Raw genomic sequence first — 25,108 nt, 5'->3', positions numbered from 1 at the left:
AAAAAGGAGGGGGGGAAATGCAAAATGGAGTCCTAACATATGGAAACAAATTTGGCTGAATGTCACGATAACAAGTTTTCTGAAATCCAATGTTTTCTTTTGTCAAACAGGGCTGAACTATATTTCTGTCAAGTCCTATGCAGCCACAATGAACAGTAATGTCACATGTTATCTTACATACAGCAACTTATGATCCCAAATTTTCTCAAATGTGGTACAGTCCTCAGCATTTTGATATTGTTAAAATACACAATTCAACAAATTATACAAGTAAATGAATAAATAGAATCTTACAATTCTTTATTCATTATGTCACATTAGCCTTGGCCTAAAAAAATCACTAGAAATATATTCAGTATCCGTAAACAAACTGCAATAGGTCTTTGTTGAATTTCTCTAGCTGCTCTGTAGGGCAGTATCTCTAAGCTAAAAAAAAGTGTTACAATAATGATATCAGCTTGTCAAATATTTTGACAGGTTATCAAAAACACCCTGACACTAAAGTATTCAAGGACTTTTAAGTTGCCCAGCCCTGTGAATTGCAACTCTGCTACACAGCTCCTACAAAAGATAAGGCAAGAACTTCTAAACAGCCTTTGTCTCAAACTCTAGCACAATTCAGATTGCAACAGAGGGTTTGCTGCCTTATATATCCTTACTTGTAGAACATGGTGTACAGAAGCTGGGTGTGAAAAGTGACATTAATTTCCCCCCATTTTATCTTTGATACATACACTAAAGATTGACCATCTGTTTCAGAGTATGTATTTGAGTACTGTAGGAAGTTGCACACAATGCAGAATTGTGCAAGGACTGTCCATAGGGGAAAGGGAACAGAAGGGGGGAAAAATCAGGGAATCTTGTTAAAAAAACAACAAAAAAATCAATAATCAACTGTATTCTATGATTTTTTTAAATAACATGTCACCCTTTAAAGTAGTGGTAACCCTATGTATGAAGATCTACCATCCCGAAAGGTTTCATTTCAACTCTAATTTGGCAGACATGACTCAACTAATTAGCAGCTCAACAAAGGTCTCTGAATGAGGTGTGCTTTGCTGGAGTGAAACAATGCAAAGGCACCTTGGCCACACACAAGAAATTTTTTATTTTTTTTCAACCTGGTCTGTTAAATAAAAAGACCAACAGGGCATGACTACATAGAGAAACCTCCAACATTATTGACACCCTATATTAATATGAAAAGGACTGTATAATATCCATTGATTATATATATATATCAATAATCCATCCATTATCAGACATGCAGGAGCCTATCCCAGCATCTATTGGGGCGAGAGGCAGCAATACACCCTAGACAGTTCACCAAGCCATCACAAGGCACACAAACCATTCACTCCCAAACTGATAGCAAGGGACAATTTTGACACTCCAATTAACCTAGCATGCATGTCTTTGGACTGTGAGAGGAAAACTAGAGTGCCCGGAGGAAACCCACACAGGCATGGGGAGAACATGACACACAGAAAGGATTCAAACCAAGAACCTTCTTGCTTTGAGGTAACAGTGCTACCCATTGCACCACCGTGCCGCCACAGGACTGTATGAAATAAATACAAATAATGAGCTATATTATCATTTTCTAATATGTTAAATATTCAATATGTTAAATATATTAATATGTTAAAGAGTCAATTGAATCAATGAAAATGATCAATTTAATTACCCACATGTAATTGGGTAGTTTCTCAAATTACCCAATTACATGTGTCACACTTACTGGCACCTAAGTGTGACACATGTAATTAGGTAAGTACTTGGGACAGTACTTCTCTGATGAATTTGGTTTCGTTTTAATTTTCCAGACTTCACTTTTTCAGTCAATGCCCACGTGATATTGTTAATGATGATTACCAATGTCTAAATTATATTGATAATCATCAGGATCATCAGTTATCATTCTCAAGATATTTGTCTGGACTAAAGCATGGCCCAGAAGTGCTCTGTGACAATATCTGAAGCAGAATGATTACTTACAAGACTTTGAGCTGGTGGAGGCCAGACAGAGCTTCGGGGTGGATGTAAGTTAGGTCGTTTCCAGCCAGCCGTCTATGAGGAGAGAAAGACAATGACCACACAATGAGTACAATACAGTACACGCATCAGCTGAAATTCAAAATAGCCGAGGCCTGGGAATATGGCGGAATCTGAATGCCAAGGTTATACTCTCTCATCACAATCTGCCATCGGCTTACGAGGCTACATCAGCCAAAGAGTTGCATCAAGCATGGGGTCGAAAGAACAACAAGCTGTGGCAGTAATGTAACGGCAGTATTTTGTCTGGAGAAAACAAAGAGAAGGGGAAGAAAAAGGGTGTGGACCCATCCGTGGCTAGAAAGGAGAGGACAGTACAGGCTGTCTATCCTGCAAAAGAGCTTGAGGTAGGCTAATCCTTCCTGTTACTTTACATTGTTCAGTTATGGTGTTTTCAAGTGAACCTTGGAAACTAAAGAACTGGAAATTCATACTATATTTACAACTCGAATGATTCGAATGAATCAAACAAATCATACTTGCATAATTAAATAATAAAAAAATAAAATTGCTGCACAGACTGTTTCACGGTCAGAATAATATTATAATTAGATAATTAAACTTTTACACAACTAACCTAGCACAGAAGTCAAGTTGTGTGCAAGAAGAAAAAAAGGGCTATGAGATGCGGTCACATTGGTTACGGAGACTAATGACCAATCATAGAATCTGGACACTAGTACAGTAGACTGTACTATGGCTAGGGGCACCAGCTTCTCTCTCCTTGTGTTCTTGCATTGTACCTTCAGTCCTCCGCTAGCTAGAGGTTGTGATAGCCTCTTTGTCAAGCCCCTTCTCAATTATCCCATTTGCACCACCTCCATAAGCTGATAAAGTTGAGAAAATAATTGCCACTAATTAAGCGATGTTTACAAGAGACATTCAAGTGTGAAACTCAGTTAGATTACTTACAAGTGTGGACATGCTGCACATGTCCACACTTGTAAGTTTTAAATGTTGTGCAGGGAGGCATGATAGGTTTTGTTTGAAGCAGTGGGAAATGCCCACATTAAAAATGAGAGCAGTTTTATAACATTTAACATTTTGCACACAAAAGTAAAATAAATAATTATTTAGTAATCACTCATCAAAATAACTAATAACGTTCTTCAATCAAGACTAAGTAGAATCAGCTGTTTTAGTGGTGGGCTAAAACTAAAATGTGCAGCCAAGATAAGATTGGACATCCCTGCTTTATATTGATGCATTTTTCTTTTTACTGCAGTGACACTCAATCCTGGTCCTGGACAGCCACAGAGACTGCTGGAGCGACCGATTCAACCCCAAGAAACCTGGTAACCCGAGTGAACTGTGTAATCAATTGCTCCAATTTCCCAATTGCTGTGATACTCAAGTTCTGAGTAACAATGAAAGCCAGCACACCCTACGGCTCTCCATGACCAGGGGTGAAGATCACTGGCTCAAAGACATTCGCAGCATTTAAATGTCTGTCCATGTTCATTTTCCTTCCTGACTCTCCCCATATTAGATCACCTAACTTGTTAATATAAATTAATATACGATATAATGACCATTGAAATACAAATTTAAATCACTGCAGGTCACATGGTGGAGACAAACTGGTGGTCCTGACTATAGATTCTCATCACTTTATAAGGATGCTAAACAAATAAGGCATAGCAAATTGGCATACAGCACAGGAAATGTTAAGGCTTTTAATTTAACTTCTTTATCAGGTAAGTTCATTAACATTTGTCACTGTCCTTTAATTGACTCACTCCATGAACTGAACTAATGTTCTATGTCTGTAGCCTACCTTCCCCAATAATTATTTTGGCTAGCAGGTTAGTTGGTAAAAACATTAGCCAGTAGTTTCTCTTTTAATCTTCACAACAACCACAAATTAAAATGAGCTCAACAGCACATAGCTCTGGCACATATATATTAATGTAGTGTGAACCAAATAGCCATGTTGACTTTTGCAGTGTGCATGTCTCCAGAGATCACTTAGACTTATGCACTTGCATGGCATATAGCTAGTTATCTGTCAATAGCATTTACATTAGGGATTCACGGTTAATGTATCAAAAAAGAATCGCATGTGTTCGGTTTGCTTAAAAATCCTCTTTTATGTCTAGCTAAGTTTTCAAAATAATGAATAAAATCTCAAAATAAAAGCTTTGCCCTTTTTTTAACATTTTGTCATAAAATGTTTATATTGGCCATATATACTTGATGTCATAGGACACTGAAATTAAGCAATAAAAAGATCTGTTAACTCATGCTGCTTTCATTTAGCCTAAATTCTTATACTCCTCTTGAGGCATATTGAGGGGCTATTAAATTATCTCCAACTTTACCAGGGCTTATGATGTCAAAGACATTAATGACACCCAGTCAGGGCATATAAAGGACAAAATTATCCATAAAAAAATACAACAACCTACAAAAAACATGACCATGACCATATGACTGTACATTGAATATTGTGTAAGCACACAGCAGCATTTAGGCTATTGGATGCACAATTGGCAGCAAACTTTATATGGATGAGAATAGTCTCCCCACAATCCCTTCAGCAGATCAAATTTATTTATCAAGCAAAAGATACAGTGAGAATGTGTTCAGAATGTGGTTTCAAGTCCACATTCTTTGCAATTTTTTATACGCACACAGATCTTTGGTAAGCAGATGTAGGCTACGTGTATGTGCACGTGTTTACAAAAGTGTGTGTGTACCACAGCTTTGCTTCATTCACACATTTATGAATTTTTACCATTTAAAAATGTGTGAGACTGGGTATTGGGCCATTGGGGGCACATGGCTTTTTCTACCCTGGTCCAGGTTTATCACACTTTGAAGAAACAAGAAGTGGCTCATAACTGATAGGCTCCAGCTGGTTAAGACCTGTGTGAGCACAACCCCCCCCCCCCCCACCCACCAATCCCCCAATCCCCCAATCCCCCACCCCCCACACACACACAACGCAATACTGATGCCACTGTCCTGATAAAAAGCATTTACCTGAACTAAACAAATAAAAACAGCAGGGTAAAAATAGCTTGCACGGAAGAAAGTGTCTTGCAAAAGTCTAGCACGCTCACGAATACCTTCTCACGTGCATTCGTATGCATGTGCGTGCATCTTTCCCCAAATGTTTTTGATTTCTTATCTCCAGATATCAGTGTCTCCAGCTCTCCAAAAAATCTAAGGGACGGGGCAGTTGCATTCTTGGTATTCTTCTCTTTTTAGAAAAAGGAAAACAAACAGCAAAAGGAAGCATTAATTAGGAAGCTAAAGGCATGACAGGCACTGTGTGCGGTTCCCATCATGGTTATGAAAGCTACTGCCTCTGCACTGGAGGTCGAACATTGGGAGGCGAAGCCAGGCAAGAGAATGTCCTGTCATTTTCCAAAAAGTGCATTTCACCACATCATACTCCTCTGGCTTTGCTGATGAAAAACAATCCAAAGCAGGTAAGAGGGCCTTCTTTTTATCAAAACCAGGTTCAGTTTGGCTACACTATATCACCTCATAGACCTGACTGCAGAGCCTTCCAAGTCTTCATTCAAAATGTAGATTTGTAGTCTTATCTTGGAGACTCTATCTTTGCCTCTCCATTAATTTAATTTGTTACAAACAATGTGTAGTAAAGTGTAATAAACAAAGGTATAGGCCCAACAGTGTTTAAAAGATGGATTTCCTTTCCTGAGGAGCATTATTTAAAAACCAGTGCTGTATTTTTCATTGTTAAAAAACCCCAAAAGATGATAGAAGACATAAGGAAATTTCAGCATACAGCATTGAGACCCCTTGATTTGTAACAGGACTATGTTGACCGATTTGGAAAGAGAGACCTGTAACCTGCACAAAAGCGGAATTTCCAAAACATCCACTCAAGTTTCATTCTCATTTGAACCCCCCCCCCCCTTTCCAACAAAGTCGGGACATGTTTCCCAAGGCTGAGCAGAGAGGAATGTGCCTGGCCTTGTTCTGAAAATTCTCCTCCCCCCTCCACCCCCCCCCCCCCCCACCCACCCACCACCTCCAAGAAAACATAGCCCTTCACCTTGCACTTGAGAAAACACCACTCCTTACAAGCTCTCACCTCACAACGGATCCCTGATTGCTATTCTTCGCCGTGTAACTGTCAGTGTGGCAGGAAAACCGCAGTGTTTTCCAGCAAACAGGACAGGAGGCGAGAGGGATGCAGGCTTGCGTGACTATGAGGAAGGGAATGTTCCGTCAACCTCAGCACCTATTTATTCCGCTAACTGTGAGTGAGTCAGGGCGCATGTAGATCCCCATGGGCCACCTTGCCATCACCTGCAAGGTGCTTTCCTCTGCTGCTGCTCTGGATGGACGGGCCGTCATTACAAAAGTCCCGCCTGCCGTGGCAATGGACATTATCTAATACACTGCTGGAGCGTTCATATCATTGGGTAAGTGACTCGCAGTAATGGGAGACCACCAGCATGTGGTGCCAGGCATATTGTTAAGGCATCACAGTCAGTCTGAAGCAGTTACCTTGCTTAAGATTAATATGGCAGCGCCTCACCTGCAACCTACAGCTTCACAAGTTATAGGCCTAAGCCTAGTTCCCCAACCATTATACTATCTACCATTATTCTACCGCATTCTACCATTATACTACCACCCACCTAGCACTATCTTCTATCCTTTTTTGTGAATCCATTTTGTGTGAGTGTTCTCTGTGGCAGGGTTTGGTCTTGGAGAGGAAATCGGGGGAATCTGGGGCCAAGATGACTGGTTAAGTGAGCATAAACACCAGGGTTGCAATGACTAATCAGCTCAAGAGTGCTTCTTTCAACAGTTGTGGCCTGAGTCCGGAATCCATACGCCAAAAAAGTGAGCTTGAGACCAAGGCCGAAGGCCTGGCTTAAGCTTTCAAGGGCACTTTGGTTCATAAATGTAAACAGTAAGACCTAATCAGCTACCTCTTCTGCCTTCTTATTGTCTTTATGCGATAGCCATCAGACACTGGCAGAAAGGGGCGAGGCATTTATTCTGTCCATCAAGTGCAACAACGATGTACACGTGTAGCCTATGTCCGGGATGTCTCTGGTTAATAAGCAGGAATACAAAAAAAGCTTGCACCTTCGATTGGCTGTGCGGTGGCATGAATAGTCATGGTTGCTGAAGTCAGAGTAGTTGCACAGTGATGATTGCTGCCAAGATTGATGAGAAATTAGCCACTACACCACAAAAGTGGTGAAAATTTTACAGAAAAAATGGGTGTAGATGTATGACAGTCATAGTTCACACGTGTAATAGCAATGTATTGCACAGGTCTAACTATACTGTAGTGTACAGGTATAATATTACTATGGTGTACTTGTATACTAATAATGCATACAGTATTATACTTTTACCTTTTTGTAAAACTGAATGAAGAATACGTGCGCTAATTTTACAAATGTAAATTTTCACTGAACCAAGCCACATCTCAAATATACTCGTAGATGCTTTGTGAATAGAGGCCCTAGCCCACCATTGTAAATGGAATGACATACGGAGACTAAATTGTGCGGGGAACCGTAGTGACAATTTTAGCCGCCGACTGTTGAGGAAGTGCTTTTTCCGCGCCCTTCCTCCACGCTCCCCTGCATTCCTGTCGCAGAGTGCATGCTGACAGGTCATTTTTTGCCCACTTAAGGCGGCTTTATCCAGTAGGTGACCAGGCTCTATTCTGGTGAGCAGATTTTCACTTTACCTCCAGCAGAAGGGAGCAAATAAAACAAATGCAATGTGCCAGCGCCTCGCAAAATCCGCGTTGTCACAAAAACCAAAATGGATCCAAGCGAAGCTTTCAGCAACTGTGAGAAAACTTGAGTTTCTGTCCTGCCTCTCTTTTCCAACAAAATGGCTTTGACTGCACTACCCCAACAAACCTCAGCACAGCTGTTTCTACTCACATTACCTGCTTCTGAGCACAGGGCAAAACATGCATTTTTTTATCCACTTAAGGACAGTCATGGCCTGGACTCGATCTCAGATGTGCTCTCTCTCTCTCTGGAGTATATGGGAAGGGAGGTTACGGTTTGTGAGTCCAAGTATTCTGCTAGTGCTGTGTTATTCGTCAGTGGCTTCGTAGGTTTGAATCACCACCTCCTGTTACTACTGGAGCCTCACCTACATGGGCTCATGATTCATCTGATCATTGTTTTTTTACAAAAAACACCTCAGGAATTTGGTGGACTCAACTCACATCTGACTGTCAAATGACACTTGGCCTTACTATGCAGAACTGAAGCAGGAAACTTGCTTATGAAAATTCTCAGACAGAATAAACTTTGCACATTTCTTTAATGTTAAACTAATACACGAAGGAGAGTTAAACAGCATAACGTGTTTAAATATTTTACGCATTATTGTAATCATTCCAAATTGAAATACAGAACTGAAATTCGGAGGAGACATCATGAAAATATGTGTATCAGACTCCTGTTGTTCATACATGATATACATTCACTAACCAAAGCAAAGAGATCAGGTAACTTAGGCACACTTATTGCAGAAAATAAGAATGAATTAGATGCGTACATTGGGTGTATTATTTGTTTCACACAATTCAGTCATTATAAATGTTACAATGACATTTTTCCAACACATTTAACCAACGTGATGCAATGCAAGACCTTATTTCAGAGCTGAGCGTTGCATTAGAAATTGATAGTCTCTATGCCACGTATTTGTTTCAGAGTTCTAAATACCAGTAACAGAAGTTCATTGACTTGTTAAAAATATATTTTTAGAACTGACAAATTAACAATCCTATCTGACTTTTTAGGCAGAATTTTAACAGTGACAAATGAGTTCTGTGGTAAAGACTTTCTCATTGCCCTGGGCGGTGGTACCTTATAAGTACGGTTGTTAAGCAGTCGCTAAGGAAAATTAAGTCACCATTTACTATTGTATAAAAGACAGCACTAATACGAAGTCCTTTTTAAAAAAACCCCGCCCACTCCACTCAGACCATTTCTGTCAGCAATTAAACTGTCAAAGCATTTCTTTGTTGTGGTCATATATTATTGCTTCTCATATAATGCCTTCAGAATTAAACATTGTCATAAGTGGTAGGCTAATCAAGGAGATTTTATACAAACTTCCTATTAAATGTAAGAAAGCTTACTGTTTTTCAATTAAATGTAATAAAACTTATTAAAGTATTAAAGCATTTTAAAGGTCATTCCATTGTACATTACTGCCTTTAAAATGTTGAATAGAATCAAAGGTCACTTTTCTGACTTTATCACCTGAATCAAGTCGAGAATTCAAAATTCAACAGCATTATAGCATAGCATAATAAAAGCATATAGCATAATAAAAGAATTTCTGCATTAAAAAATGTTTTGCATTTTCATATTGTGAATCAGCCAGATTTATCACATTTAAATCAGCCAGACTAAAAACTCACTGTCCAGAAAAGTTAGACGAAACAGCCAATTACTTACAATTCCTCCAAATATGGGAAATTTTTGAAGACATTGGCGGGGAGTTCTGTGATGTTGTTCATGCTGATGTCCCTAAAAAGAGAAAAAAAATCAGATTTGCATAAATCATTTTCAGCCAGATAAACTAAACATCAAATCAAAACCCTGCAGGTACTGAGGCACATTTTGCAAATTCAAAGGGTAACAAAAGATACACGGAAATAACAAAGCGCGCTGAATCTACGATAACACATGCAACAATAATTGTCATTTCCGCGTGCGTGTCATGTCACGCTACGGGGCCTTTGTTTTTATTTTGGGGGGGGGCGGGGGCTGCCAGCGCCTGGTGACATAAGTATGTATGTGGGACATGAGCCGGAGGCCCCCCCTCGAAGACCCCTGAGAGACCCGCAGCCAAGAGAGATGACAGCTTTTCGTTTTTTCAACATGCTTAAGAAAGGGCCAGGCGTGTGTCTGCATGCCAAATATGCACGCATGGCCTGAGGAGGTTTTCTATTGACAAGCGACTTGTGCATGAAACCAGGTAGAGGTGAGTCTGCAGGCAGAATGCGGGTGGATTTTCTAAGGGGAGGTCTTCGTGGGGAAGTGGGGGGGGTTAGGTTCTAATATTTAGATCTGTCCCGCCAGTGTTTAGAAACCTGACTTTGTATAGACCACCAAAGGAATCAGCCTGCAATCAGAATTTCTTTCCACGTACTGCCCAAAAGATATTTCTATGACATGCTCATTTTAAAATCAAGCAGTCACATAAGAGTTTTGACACCTATATAATAACCAGGGCCGCCAGTTTGACTCCCCTTGCTTTCTCGCATTGTACTTCAATCCTCTGCCAAACAGATGTCACGATAGCCTCTTTCTCAAGCCCCTTCACAGACAATGTTCATATTTGCACCACCTCCACAATCTACGTTGATAAAGTAATTACCACTATTTAAGCACAGATGATGACGGACAGCGATGTTTACAAGCAAAAACTCACGTGTAAAATTCAGTTTGATTACTTACTAGTGTGGACATGCTGCAGTATTTAAAAATTTTGTACTGGGGACATGATAGGTTTGATTTGTTTTCAAGCAGTGGAAAATGCACACACAAAGAATTAGTGCAGTTATAAAATATTTAACTACAAAAAGGAAAATAAAAATCATCATTCTTCAATCAAGACCTTAAGTAGAATCAGGTGTCTTAGTACTGAGCTAAAACAAAAACCTGCAGTCACATCTGCCTTTTTCAGAAAAGACTGGCCAATACTGGCGAATATAACCACAATTTGAATCCAGCTTCCTCAACCAATTGCTTCATTGATCAATTGCTGCGCTACTCAAGTACTAAGTAACAACGTAAGCCAGCAGACCATGCACCTCTCCATGACCAGGAGTGAAGACCACTGGCTCAAAGACATGTTTTTCCTAGAATTTAAACTTCCATCTATGTTCACTTTCCTTCCCGACTTTCCCCACATTAGATCAACTAATTGTTTCATAAATGTCTTGATTAGAAACTCAATTGTACAATTAGTCACTTGACTGTGCTGTTGGAGTACCACTGGAGCCCCCTGGACGATAGCCATTGAAATACAGGTTTCAATCCCTGCAGGTCACACAGTGGAGACAAACTAGTGGCCAAATAATAACCACTGGTGCACTACAATAAGCAATCATCAAATTACCAAAAATTAATTATGATCAATTGGCTGGATATGCCTTTCTCAAGCTCAATGCTATTGTATTCTCTCTAAACTTTTACTTTATCTGTGCTTTTAATTTACAAGTGCCACTCGTTATCCCCATTAAAATTGTATACACCCATTACCACTGTTGTTTCACAAAACGCACACCTGAATAAGCACCCTTTGACAAACTGATATTGTCCTGTCTGTGTTCAATAAGAACCATACTCTCAGAAATCTTCAATTTCAGTTTTTTTTATTTATTTATTTATTTTTTTTACAACATTTGCTGGTTTCAAATAACAACCCATATGCACCAGATGGTGAAAGAGACTGAGATAAAATAGAGCAAACATCCTGTGTTGGTTAATGAAGCAAAACCATTTTAAATAGCCCATCTTAGATTTCCCTGCCAAGTGCTTCCAACTGTAACAAGTGCGCATATGGGCTGCAGTTCATGGGAGGATCACATTACCTTCTCGCATACGGTTGCAGGCCCTGGCCATCCGCCTGCTATCTTTATTTACGATCCCCCTCGGTTATCTTGCTATCGAATTACCCCGCAGGCTGTTTCAATGAGGCATCAAACCCCTTTACCTGCTGCTGCCTCGGGCCCCCTATTTAGACGATGCTCTCAGCGGCCCTTCGGATACATTCTGCATCGCTCACGCAGTCGCCGTTCCCCCCGTCACTGTCGCCCTAGACCGGCGAGGCCACGGGACAGGCGAAAAAAGGTCTGTTAGCGCAATCACCGCGCAAAGTGCAGGTTTTCTCATCAGCGCCTTGTGGGGGTCTGATGGCCGCTGTAACCTGCCACAGGGCAAGGGGCCGAGTAGTGAATCAGCCGTGACACAGACGGCAAAGGTCTCCCAGAAGAGTCTCAGAAGCACATGCATAAAACACATTTTGCAGGTATCAATGAATCAAATTATCCAGAGTATCTGCCGTGGGCGCTTTGTAATACAGCCACCTGCATGCATACTACTACAGGCACGCTTTTTTTGACGGTCAGGAAAGCTGCTTGTTTTTATCTGTCCTTGTGCTTTCAGTTTTGATGGCTGTCCTGGGACTGTTTGCTGGAGGGGTGCAAGGGACTTGACCAATTGTTGATTAAAAAAACCCTAAGCAAACATTACCAGTTTACAGTTTTAGTCAAAGCTACAGTGCCAAGTAGTGGGATTAACATGGGGCAAGAAGTCAAAATAATATTGAATAAAATACCTGATACACTTTTAACATTGCTCCAACAGTCACAAAAAATAAAATTTGTTCAGGTACTGAAAAAGATAATTCCTGCAATACTATATCACTAATGTAATAATATTAATAATAATTTGTTCTGAACACTGCAATCTGAAGCTCCATAGAGGCACTGTAAATCCTGGGAAAATGGCTGTGCATTTTTTCATAGATACCTAATCCCTTGTAGTACTGTGTGGTCTGCAGAGTGGAAAATAGTCACTGGCTCATGGACAAGTGCACAGGAGGAGAGCACGTGCTTCGCCTGCAGTGCTGAGAGTGCGGATCCAGGTGGCACAAGGGCACTTCAGAGGCTCGACTGGCGTTTCCGAACTATCTCATGCTGAAGAATAACATTTTTGCCATTTAAACAGGAATATATGCTTTCCTCTCTGACAAAAGAAAATTTTTATTGGCTATTATTTAATTTCAATACTCCCAGCCATGTTTCCTGCGGGATGAAATTTTAATTTGAATGATCTGTTCTAAGCAGTAATTACATTACAATTCCCCAGATGCTTAGATCCAGAGTGACTTTACAAAGCAGAGAACATTAGTGTTAGTCTAAGGACAAATGTGATCACCAACAATGCACAGAAGGCCCATTTATACTGTGTGAAGTTAGCCGAATAAACCAACAACCAGTACTGCAGACGGCAGTGTAGTATAATGAGTAAGGAGCTGATCTTGCAACCTAAAGGTCACAGGTTCGATACCTAAAGGCACATTGCTTCAGCATATATCCAGCTGTACAAATGGATGCAATGTACGTGCTATGTAAATGTTGTGTAAGTTGCTCTGGATAAGAGCGTCTGCTAAATGCCTATAATGTGATGTAGGCCTACTGTATGCAAAAGTACATGCCACTACAGAGAACCTACCATATCGGTTATAAAAAGCATTATTGTTCCAAAAGCAAATCAAAAAACAAAGAAAGCAAGAGGATGGCTAATGACGGTCAGGGAAGCCATGGTGCAGTTTGAAGAGGTGGGTCTTTAGTCTGCATTGGAAGATTGGCAGGGTTTCTGCTGTTCCTACTGCAGTGGGAAGCTCCTTCTACTACCAGGGGGCCAAAACAGACAGGAGAGGTGACCAGGAAGTGCAGACTGTGGAGCTAGAATTTCTAACATCATTACCCATTAAATAAAGCTACCATGTAAAAATAAAAAATGAAACTAAACACGTTAGCTAATTCATGTAAATTTATTTTCAAGAAATCCCCCACCACCCCCCAGATACTGTATAGTGCTTGTGCACTCCTTGAGCAGTCCTCGAGTGCTCGAGTACTTGTGCCCATCCCTAATAGGTAGCATTTGCCAAGTAACGTTTACTAATTTCGCTCATTATGATATGGTACTTGGTAGTTGGCTATTCAAAGACAGCTAGCTAATGTTAGCGCTACATCTGTCATCTTCACCTTCACCAAATCTTGACTCAAGCCAATAGATTTCTGCTATCATTTTGGTCGTGCAAAAATGAATAAATGTCCCAACAGAGTTTCACAAATATCTATCCTTTTTATTTGGACTGCTCAAACAATATGGTTTTCCTTAGACCTACTGCTGCCACAATTTACTGCATACATGACACATGCTAAATCGCCTGCATCTAGGCAAATAAGGAACTATATTTTGTGGTGAACATACACATACAAAAATTGGACCTTTTATAACAATTATATTTTTTACAGTTGTATTTTAATATCTATTTATACAGTAAGCACCATATAAGCAGAATAATCTACACCGATGTGGTTCTTAATGATGTGAAAGCACATTTAAAATAATATATGCAAAACTGAAATATAGCTTAACAGCTCTCCAATTATATAACAAAAGCTCTTGTCCAATCCAAGTCTTATTTCTATATCAGGATATCCAGGACAGTAACTCTACTTATAGCAGATCTGAAGTTAGCATGGCTATGGCTACATCATGTAGCCTATTTAGTAGCTAAATGTTTCAAAGATAAAAGTTTGCACCATTTGCATAAATCTATGAAACAATTAATAAATCTGCCAAATCAAATATTAACTTAAATGTCTGACACACTAGAATGTTTACAGTAGCAATGTATATAGGCTACCTACATCTACCAGATTGGCCTGGGCACCTAGCCAGCCTATTGTATAGTTGTCTATGGGGTTAGCCAGCGTACCCAACAGTGGACCTACTCTGAAAACCTGCCAATGGTATGCCTTACACTTGGAAACAATTGTGCAGTCCATGTCACCAGGAAACTATTTGGCCAACAAGATATTTTACATAATCTTAATTTTTAAATAACCTGCCCGGTATCAGATTAATTGTACTAGCATGGCTGCATCATAATGGCAGCCACTCCTATTCGGACAGCAAGGTGAAAAAAAACATTGGGTAGGCTACATAGATCTAAGTAAATCCCAATTGAGAAGATTAACTGAACCAACGTCAAAATCATTGGGATTATGTAATTTCTCAACATTCACTTCTATTTTGGTGCATTGTGTCATTGCTCGGATACAAATCTGGGGATATTTTTACTCCTTCATTTGGACACGTTTTACCCGCTATGACACCACAAGCCCTGTACCACTGTTGGCAGAATGACGAAAGAAGAATTGTCACCAAAACTTCCCTCCCCACGTATTCCAGACAGCTCAAAATCAAACCTCATAAATATTCTGCTGAGTGAATATTTCAATTATTCCATGGCAGGGTCTTTAATTCTTAAATGATCAAAGACGTTTCTCTGAAAGGAAGCACACGGTTTGACCCTGAGGTAACGTTCATGATTTCCACATTACCCGAGCGAGTGACAGGGTTTCCTGCTCCTGACCTCAGACAGGACCGTGTTAAAACCCAATCAGGTACAATTACCCCGTTAGCCCCACTTCAGCAAAGCTCTCGCACAGGTTTTACAGTAAACAATGCCCTGATAAAAATGAAATAGGGAAAGTTAACTTTTGAAAATGATGTGCACAATTGATATCAAAGGGAAATGACACAGCTCCCTTTTGATGGGCATGGAGAACACAAAAGCTCTTTGTTCATGCGGGCCCTTTAACAGGAGTGCACGGCAGAGGGGGCCAAGCGTTCACTCCCCAGGAATGAGAAAGGAAAGAGAGCGGTGAACAAAAAATACCTTCCTCATGCATTTCTGAGCCAAGGAAAAAAAACTTTGAAAAAAAAAAACCTTGGAAGACGTAGACTTGCACTGCCTTTAGCAATAACCGTTACCCATGCTTCCAGACACCGAAACCTCCGGTCTGCACGTTTAATCATGAAATGAGAGTGAGAAGGGTGGGGGATGGGGTGACCGTGTTTGAGAGGGAAAGGGATAGAGGAACGAGAAAGTTCACATTCTCCCACCCGGCAGCTGTCCTGGTGGAGAAGGAGAGCCAGTAACTGGGTTCTTTCACCTCTGTTAACCATGAACAAAAGTGTCATTCAGTTTCAAACGGACAGAATATGCCAAAGGATGGTCAACTAACTGAACCAATGGAGTGGAATAACAATAGTGCTGCAGCTCCCCCCACTCCCCCACCCCATTTTGCTCCCTGTGTTTGTGCTTGTGTAAGCCATGAAAAGAGTTTAATTAAGATGGCTGACACTCCCCCTGCGCTTTCATCAAGTCACCATTGCTCAGCCTTTTTTTCTTGTGTCATTTTTTTCTCGTTAATGCAAAAACAAAAAAAATAGCATCAGGGACAAGCGCAGAATGTAGAAATGAAGTCAGCTGTTGGTTACTTCCAAATCCATGCGTCCTCCTTGTCGACAGGACCTTTTTTATATTGCCTGTTTGAGGCGGCTGTGCCCCATTTTGGCTGCCAAAGTTTTTTTTTTTATTGACATGAATACATTTGACATGCCTGGCCTGTATCCCTCCCTCAATTCTTGAGGCAGATTCATGAATCACGACTACCTCTGCTAACGAGGCAGATTTTTGTTGACACAATATAAAGGCCATTTCTCAATTGTAAATTGCTCACATTATGCAATCCAAGTAAGCTGTATTTAACCGATTTAAATGCACAAAAACATTCTGCAGACGACAACAGGTTTCCACAGGTGGGCAGAACAGCACTCAGGCTTGCCTTTGGATGTGCTTACTAGTTAATATGTCCTTGAGTCACTCATTACCTCAACTGCCTATTTGACCTCAGCTTCTAATTTTCAGTTAAATCTCCACTAAAACTAACAAGTGCTCACCTATCAATATAGGCCTACTCTGCATTTGCTTTTCTGTATTTGTTATATGGCAATACATTCATTGAGCACACAGGCTTATCCAGAGTGGATGGTAATGTAAGGGAACATATGTGCATATGATGTATTCAGTGAGTGAATTACAATGTCAGAGAGCATAAGTGAGCCAGGGGGCAGACACGGCTAACATTTTTTTTCCAGACAAGTGAGTTTACGTGCAATATATCACTAACTTGTGCCAACCTAGATTCACAATATAAATCACATAAAGCTAGCCCCAATATAAAACTATAAATCATTCTATAGCAAGATTAAAGGAATTACATCAAAAAGAGCCATAGGGAATGGGAGGTTTGAAGAGGTAGGCTTGCAGTAGCCCTTATTCCATTAGACTACATGCTGTAGAAAATTAGTGCCAGTATCATTTAACTTTTCACCGAATTAAGGTTCCTCTGGAAGGTTTTTCATTAATAAAATGGTGATGGAGCATGAAGTAATGTCCTGGGCTGAAGTGCATCAATACATTGCACTGAAATAAATAACATTAACTAACTAGTAACGTTAGCTATGTATATGCTCTTCACTCCTACAAATTTAACTTATCAGACCGAACAACATTCTTAATGATGTTCCAAACGGTTGATTTTGGTAAGCCTAAGGTTTGGCCTGTGTCTGTTTTTTTCATATTTCTCAGCCTCATAATGAGAAATACAGTATTTCTCAGCCTCATAATGGCTTCCTTGACTTTCATTGACACAACTCTGATGACAACTGCAAGTAACAGATTCCAAAGGCAATCAAAAGCCTGGAATCAAGAGCAGATACTGAAAGCTCACTTCTAATTGCAGGAAAGAAGAAACTGAACACACCTGACTAATCAGAAACACCTGTGAAGCCATTTGTCACAAACATTATGACACCCTACAATGGGAGGGGGTCTGTGTAAAAAAAGTGTTGTTATTTTTAACATGTTAAAACTGAAATTTATTAAAATACCATTTAATAAAAGCAAAGATTCTGCAATTTAACCACATTGTCACACACCAGCATGACACCCCTCCAAACCCCAGAATTCAGCCGAAGGCTAATTCGGCTTACGCAGAGACCGCTCCCTCCCAGGTTTCGGCACCAAAATGTCACATGCCAGCGTGACACCCCTGGGAGGGAGATGTGGCAGTTCTGGGAAACATCGTTGGCTGCAGCTTGGAGAGAAAGAGAGAGAGAGCGCACCCACACAAACACAAAATGAAATAAACAGACACCTTCACCCTTCCCCCTCATGGGTTTCCGGGTAAAAACAATAAACTAAAACAACAAATTAAAATAAATACAAAAGAAAGTAAAACAAAGCGACCGCTTGTAACTGGTCAGCTTTTCAGACCAGTTTCTTCATCCTGGTGTGTGCTGACAAACACGCAAACAAAAACTAAATAAAGAAACACACTCTCGTTGTGAGGTCCTGATCTCGGCCCTGAACTGTGGAGAGGAACACACCTTTAAGCACCTGGGCTGATTAGTTAACCCAGGTGCGTGCGCTCACTCCACCAGCCAGTGCAGCTGAGACCAATCTGCTTCTCCAGCGGACCGAATGCTACACACATACAAATTGTTGGATTACAAATCAAAAATTATGGAGTACAGAGCCAAATGAAGAAAAAATCTGTATGGAAACATTATAGAGCTCTCTGTATAGCTACTGGTACATCACCAAAAGTGATGCTAGTAGCTCTGCCCAGCACTAGATATATACCATTTTACTCTAAAAAAAAAATGTTGGTTGCAAACAATATCCTTAAGTATGCTCAAAAACATTTGTTTGACTTCTCAGATTTCCTTAATGAAAATTATGGATAGTGGTTGCAAATAAGTAGCCAAAATGTGATGTCTTCAAACTAATCAGTTTGTCACAGCCCACTTAATACTGCGTGCAACCACTGACCAACAAATTTTCTTTTTTGGGTATAGATACGAGGCAAGTGAAAAGCTGTACTCAGTAACAACAACAACCCTCCCCCCCCCCCCAGGTCAACCCCATATGAACCAATGCCACCAATATACTGGTTGGTAGATCACATTGTGCTGGCCATTGGAAAAATAAATATCAGGCCAAAAAGGGGGGACACCCCTGCCTTAAAGGGTTAAATAATCACATAATTAATATTATAATAATTGTTATTTCACAGAAATTATTATTACGTTAGTTTTCATATGGTAGTGCCCTCAAAACATAGTTGGAAGCATTCCCCAATTTTAGCAAATAAACCAAAACCAAATGCAAAAGTAATCTTATTTTATTTGTTCATGAACTTGCAGCTGTAACGTTTTAGATTAAACATAAAACCACTCGAAGCTCTGCTTCCATTAAAATGACTATTCATCAAATAATAAATTCTAAAATACAGAAAACGTAGCACACCCCTGAACAACTGCCTTTTTAACAAGTAGGTGGGGCTAACAGTCACTCCCATGATTGCTGAGTGCAAAAGTAGGAGAATCTTAATTCATGCAAGGGAAAGCTCAACATAAGACAAGACAGGAGACAGGAGGAGAAAAAGAAAAACATTCTACAATGAGGCATTTTTGCCAAGACTACGGCAATCTCAGATACTTGAAAAGGGCAGGACCACATGCACATGCTGGGTGATAGGCTATACCAAAACAATAATTATCTAATGTAATAACAGTCTTCACCACCAAATGCTGCATTACCTTTCTTTTTGTTGTTTTCTTTTTAATTATACCTGAAGCGATAGTAAACAACCAAACTGAGGAGGCTGCGTGAAATGCTTCAGGCGAAAAAAGCGTCAGTGTTTTTTTGTTGTCAATTGGGTGACCATAAGACAGCCAATCACCAGCAAGGCCTTGCAGCTTCCATGTGATCATGTGATGTGTTTTTGTCAATCACTTGGAAGCTGCGAGGCCTTGCTGCGGATTGGCTGTCTTATGGTGACCTAATCAACAACAGCTTTTTCCCCCAGAAGCAGCCCTAACGCGTCTCTCCTCTTTCTTCCCTCCCGCTTCCCCTCCCCTGCTCAAAAGCTCTTCTTCGGCCATAACCTCCTCATTGGTCGCCTGTCATGGCCTTTCCTTTTTCCTGGCTTTTCTGTTTTCGGCTGCAGCCAGAAGTGGACCTGACAGGATGGAAACGCAGCAGGAACGAAAACCCTAACAAAGCAGTCGTTCTAGGGAGTAATTTTTCAAATTACTCTGGGGGAAGGGGTGGGGGCCTTCGTGCTCTCATGTTCATTTTGCTGGCTTTATGAAGCAGTGTGAACCTGTCCCTCAGTCTCTCCAACTACCTTTTAACAGCTTAAAAAGACATGAGGAGAGACATTCCACATTGGAAATGATGTTTCCATCAATACAATGTCAAGATGTTGATGGCCCAGATGTAAAAACGTTTAGAAACAAGATCTGGTAGTCCTTGGCTTTGGCTGTGATTGTGTTCCACTGCAGAGTGTCTATGCAGTTGTGCTAAGGGCTGAGATATAGATTTTTCATTCTGGTTTGACAAGTTCATTTACACAAATTATCAATGTTTATGTCCTTTATAAGAACTATCAGTATGATATGAATAGCTGTACACAAATATGTGCTGTGTGTATGTGAATGCACAAGAGTGTGTGCCTAAACGTATGTTTGTGCGCGTGCATGTGTATGTCTGTGTTCGTGTGTGTGCCGGCGTGTGTTCGCCCTACCCCTTTCCCACTGGAAAAAGGCAGGGGAACACTGCCGGCCTTGACGACTTGAGCAAAGTAATAAATCACCAGGAGGCCCTGAAAGAGCCAAGCAGCTCACACTTCACAGCCCTCCCCCCCACACAGTGCTTAGCTGCCTCCTCCTCCTCCAGCAGACTCTGCTTGAAAGGTAATTAACACCTCTTTTAGATCCAGCTGGGAGGCTCCGCCCACTCCATGCATCTGAATCGTCTATGCCCCCCATACCCCCCCATACCCCCCCCCCCTGTAGCCATAACAAACAGGGGGAAGACAGCAACCCTCATAAACAGCGTGCGCCCATACCAAAGTCAAATATCTCATGAACAGGCTTATTCTGGGGGTGGGCTGTGCTCAAATCAGATTAGCTTCAGCTACAACAAACTACAAAGCTTCAGTGTTTGAAAACCAAATCTCCAGAAACCTTTCCATATTATATCATAGGGATTACTCATTATTGTATTCAATGATTAATAAAGACAGAAAAGGTAACAGATCTTTAGAGCTTATTACTTGTAAATCTGACACAGCTGGCCAGCCCACAAGCATGAGCATATGAATGATCTGCCTGCAATTCCTTCATTTTGGGGTCATCCTATTTTTCAACAAAATCAACATTTGGATTTCAGTGACCTTAACACTGGTGTCATTTAGAAATCTGAACCCATGAACGTCTTATCCAAAGGTCACTTATCTACATATATACCTCTCCTAGTACGGAAAAATGCTCCCCTTAGGGAAAAATGACCCAAGTATTGTGATCAAGTACTTGGGATTGTAGTCCATTTGGAATAGCATAAAAAACCATAATAGGTTAAGTTTCATACTTACATTTTATGAGTGGGCTCACTTTTCTATAAGGGGGGTAGCTTTTCTATAACAGAAAAATTACCTGCGGGTCACTTTTCCTTGGAGGTCACTTTTCTATCTGACACTGGAATTAGATCACGTGTAATGTATTTGCATGCTGGCGACTGTAGCTCAATACAGAAACGGCCACATATTTCAAAGGCTGAAAACATGGTTTAACCAATAAGAAACCAATCAAACTTCTCACATTTTTTACTCTGAAGTAATGCAGAAGAAAGTTAAGGGTGAAACTTTGAATACTTTGAAAACTTTGAATAAACACAGATAAAACAATAACTTATTGATGCATCTTTTTAGTGCTTCTAACCCTATGTTTTAAGAATGAGTAGAAATACAATCATGAAATACTCGCATCTCATGTTCCTTCCTCCCAATAAAAAATTTAGAATTCAAAACGGCGTCCTGTGGATCACCAGGACAAGTATGCAGAAAAATAAAACATTTATCCACTTCAGACAGAAGATAATCTTACATACTCAGCCATTTATGTCTTTTCCATGGGATAAAAAGTAGGAATGTACAAGCCTCACTTGGCAGGCTCATAATCTTACAGAATTATGAGCCTGACTTGGTTGACACTGACGTGATAGAAGTCCACCCAAATTCCAGGGATGTGCTTCGCTGATAAATCAAGAGGAGTTGTTTCTGAATCATGGTCTTGTTTATGTGGGACGTTTAACTGGAGATGCCGATTCAAGCCAACTCAGATACTGACCTACAACATGATGTTGGATAAAATTTGACAGAACCAATTAGACTCCAGAAAATTAAACACATAAACTATTACTTCATTTTCCAGACAACTCAAAAAAGAGTGTCTGGGGTCGAGACATGGTCACTGACAAGAAACTATGTGGACTAAACTAATGTGCAAGTTATTTGGAAGGCTGCACAATGTGCCAACAATACCTACGATGTATGGTGATAGTAATATGTAATGATATGTATGATGCAATACCACAGTACTGCCACATTAGTATTACTACACCTTTACAGTAGTAAAGTAATAAAACATTTCATTGTTGAGCCAAAAGCAATTCAAAAGGCCAGTAACTTTGTTTAAAAACTAAATCATATCCTTTATAATGCCCATGGCCAACTTTATTTCGATTTCAGTCATGTGTCTGGAGATCAGTACGACTGAAACAAGTTACAGCTGAAATTGATTTCTCATGGATGGTCAACGTACAATTTACACCAGAATTGATATTCAACATGTAGATTTTTTTTAGAATTATTATTATTATTATTTTTAAAGAGGAATCCTGATAATAGTAAGAATTGTGATACTTTACTGGTATCATGTTGGAGAAGTGTGGTATCACAGTCTTCATTTGCTCTCTGCCAAGCTGCAACAGCCCACCACAATCTCTGCAGGTGTTTGATAACTTTTTCATTAAATGAAATAATAATGTAAAAAATGTGTTGCTCAGGTTCCCTTTGTCTAATATTAGCCTACATTTTGTTAAAAGGTCTGTAACCATTTAGTGTGACAAATATGCAATAATAGAGGAAATTGGGAAGGGGCAAATACTTTTTTCCGGCACTGTATTTTTTAAGTGCCATGCCACTGTAACCGCATAATTGCCAATTGCTTACAGTGGTATTACACGTGATACAACAATCCGCATTGTACAGATAAATAAACCCAAGTGGCTGGTGCAAATTTGCAGCTGGACATATTACAGAAAAAAGGTTCATCATTTATGTCAGTGGTTCTCAGTTATTTTTCTGGCAGACCACTTGTAAATTATGGGAAGCCTTGATTGCCCACATAATAACATAGTGTAATTACACAAACTAATTTTAGACAGTTTAGACTACCCCGCATCAAGGAGGAACTTCCCGCTCACATACATTTACATCAACTCTGATATATAAACATATGGTTTTCTGGTGACTGGTTTGGTTTACTGCCCTTACTTTTAGGATTAAAGTTCGTGTTTGGAATGTTCTTTCAACTGTTATTGTCCATTCCTCAAAGTTCATAACTTAACCTTAACTTTGCAACGTTGGTTATACCTGCGGCATTCACCCTCCCTGGCTCAACACTGACTGTCCACCCCGCACACCTGTTACCCCACCGCCTGGCAACCGGCCTGCCGCGATAAAAACACAAATCAACCTTCTTGGGGCTCCATCTAGATTAAACCAGTTATCAGCGAGTGCTGTGAGGCTGGCTTCACACTGATGGCAGAACTTGAAGAGAATCTGCAGGTAGGCCACAATGTCTCTCCGTTTGTTTGATGCACTGCAGGGCATTTTGGTCACAACCTCATTCTTAGGTGGCAGGGCTGTAGTCTCCTGACTGGACAGGCGTCACCGCATAGCAGCCGAAATCGCTGCGCCACCTTAATGCCCGCCTCTCTTGCTTTTTTTTACATTTTTTTTTTTTAATAAACTTTATTTCAATTATACAAGTCATTACAAACAATTAGGCCTACATAAACAAGAAAATCTAAATACATCAGGTAAAGCATCTTCTATTTTAAACGTTTCCCAAAGATTTGCATTGCCATGCTTGATGTCAATTGTCCTTCGACGTTTTAGTTCTGTTAAAATGTTCTAGCATACAGATTCACTTGACACGTAGATATGATCGTCATTTTACTTCGTGTTTTCCATATGTGCTGATTCACTAGACATATTATTAACCAGTACAAATCTTTAAGTTTATCATCAATGTTATATATTATTCCATAAAATACAGTACTCCACCATACAGTTCATTAATTATTAAATTATATATGACCTTATTCTCAGAATGGCACCAGTCAATATTTAAATGTTTAAACTTGTCTATAAAATCACCATACATAAGTTTAAAATAAGGTTGTCTGGTTCTCGCTTTTCCTTTCTTTTTTTCCAGTTAGTAATGTCACCGATCCAGCTAATTTGTCTGTTTATTCCACCTGCTACAATCTTACACATTGCTATTTTTAATTTGATACTTACGTCTATTGCCCCCAAACCTCCTAATTTTCTGGGTTTAAATAACAGTTCTCTCCGAGTAACTTCTCTATTCGTTCCCCATATTAATTTACAGCACTCTTTACTTATCTCCGTTATATATTTTTCTGTTGGTGGAAACACTGAACTTAAAAACATAATTTTTGACAGGATTAACAAATTACATATACCTATTCTAGACCTAAAGCTTGTGTTTCTACCGCCCAGACCAACAACACTCAGTCGTCATACCGCAGTCAAAGCTGTGCTCTCTGTGCAGCAGAACAAGTTTTTGGCCTGTCCCCGGACTGCGTTTCCCACAAAGCCCTGGAAAAATGGCAGCCTCCTGCCTGACCTGAATTTGTCCCTGCCAAAGCAGCAGGTCACATGAATTAACTAATGCAACACCTTAACTTTTTTTCTGTACTGTTGGTGCATGGCTCAGTTTAAACTTTATTTATGTCTGCACTGCAATAAAACTTATCTATGATTCACCAGTAACCGTGCTAAAAGAGATTAAGGATGAGGGAGTTCCTTTTTTAAACCAGGCCCACATCCTATAGCTACCAACTCTATTCAAATCACTACTCTAAGCTCCCTGTGCCCCATGGTGTGAACTTTAGCTCAGTACATTCACACACATAACAATGACTACTGACCTCAGAAACCCACACATATTATTCTTTTTAAACACAAAATCTTTAACAAGCATGCCACTTCAAGAGCTTGGTTTAATCAGACAATAACCTTAGTTTAATCTCCCTGACTGAAATTTAGCAATAATAAGTAACCTATCATTAGCAATATCAAAATACCTTGAAAAAACTTGATACAACTAGGCCATTCAGTTCATTTCAATTGAAACAACATAAAATTAAGCAAGCTACTCCTTTCGGTTTCAATTTGAATGCCACTGCCTTTTGCTCAAGTACTGCTCACATGTTATGACACACCGCGTCACCAAACCTCAATTGCCCTAACCCTTTA

The 25,108-nt window shown here is 40.0% G+C and overlaps 1 protein-coding gene across 1 annotated transcript in view; it reads right to left on the bottom strand.

Annotated features, from left to right (window-relative positions):
- Window positions 1-25,108, bottom strand: part of lgr4 (leucine-rich repeat containing G protein-coupled receptor 4) — a 78,943-nt gene that overhangs the window by 43,966 nt on the left and 9,869 nt on the right. Inside the window, exons 2-3 of the mRNA XM_035418189.1 lie at window positions 9,492-9,563; window positions 1,999-2,070 (exon numbers count right to left, since the gene is read on the bottom strand). Coding sequence (XP_035274080.1) covers window positions 1,999-2,070; window positions 9,492-9,563 — 144 coding nt within the window. The remainder of the gene's footprint in view (window positions 1-1,998; window positions 2,071-9,491; window positions 9,564-25,108) is intronic.

Source organism: Anguilla anguilla, chromosome 5 (genome assembly GCF_013347855.1).
Source record: "Anguilla anguilla isolate fAngAng1 chromosome 5, fAngAng1.pri, whole genome shotgun sequence".
Taxonomy (NCBI): domain Eukaryota; kingdom Metazoa; phylum Chordata; class Actinopteri; order Anguilliformes; family Anguillidae; genus Anguilla; species Anguilla anguilla.
Note: the sequence above shows the minus strand (reverse complement) of the source record. Positions and strands in the feature narration are given on the sequence as shown.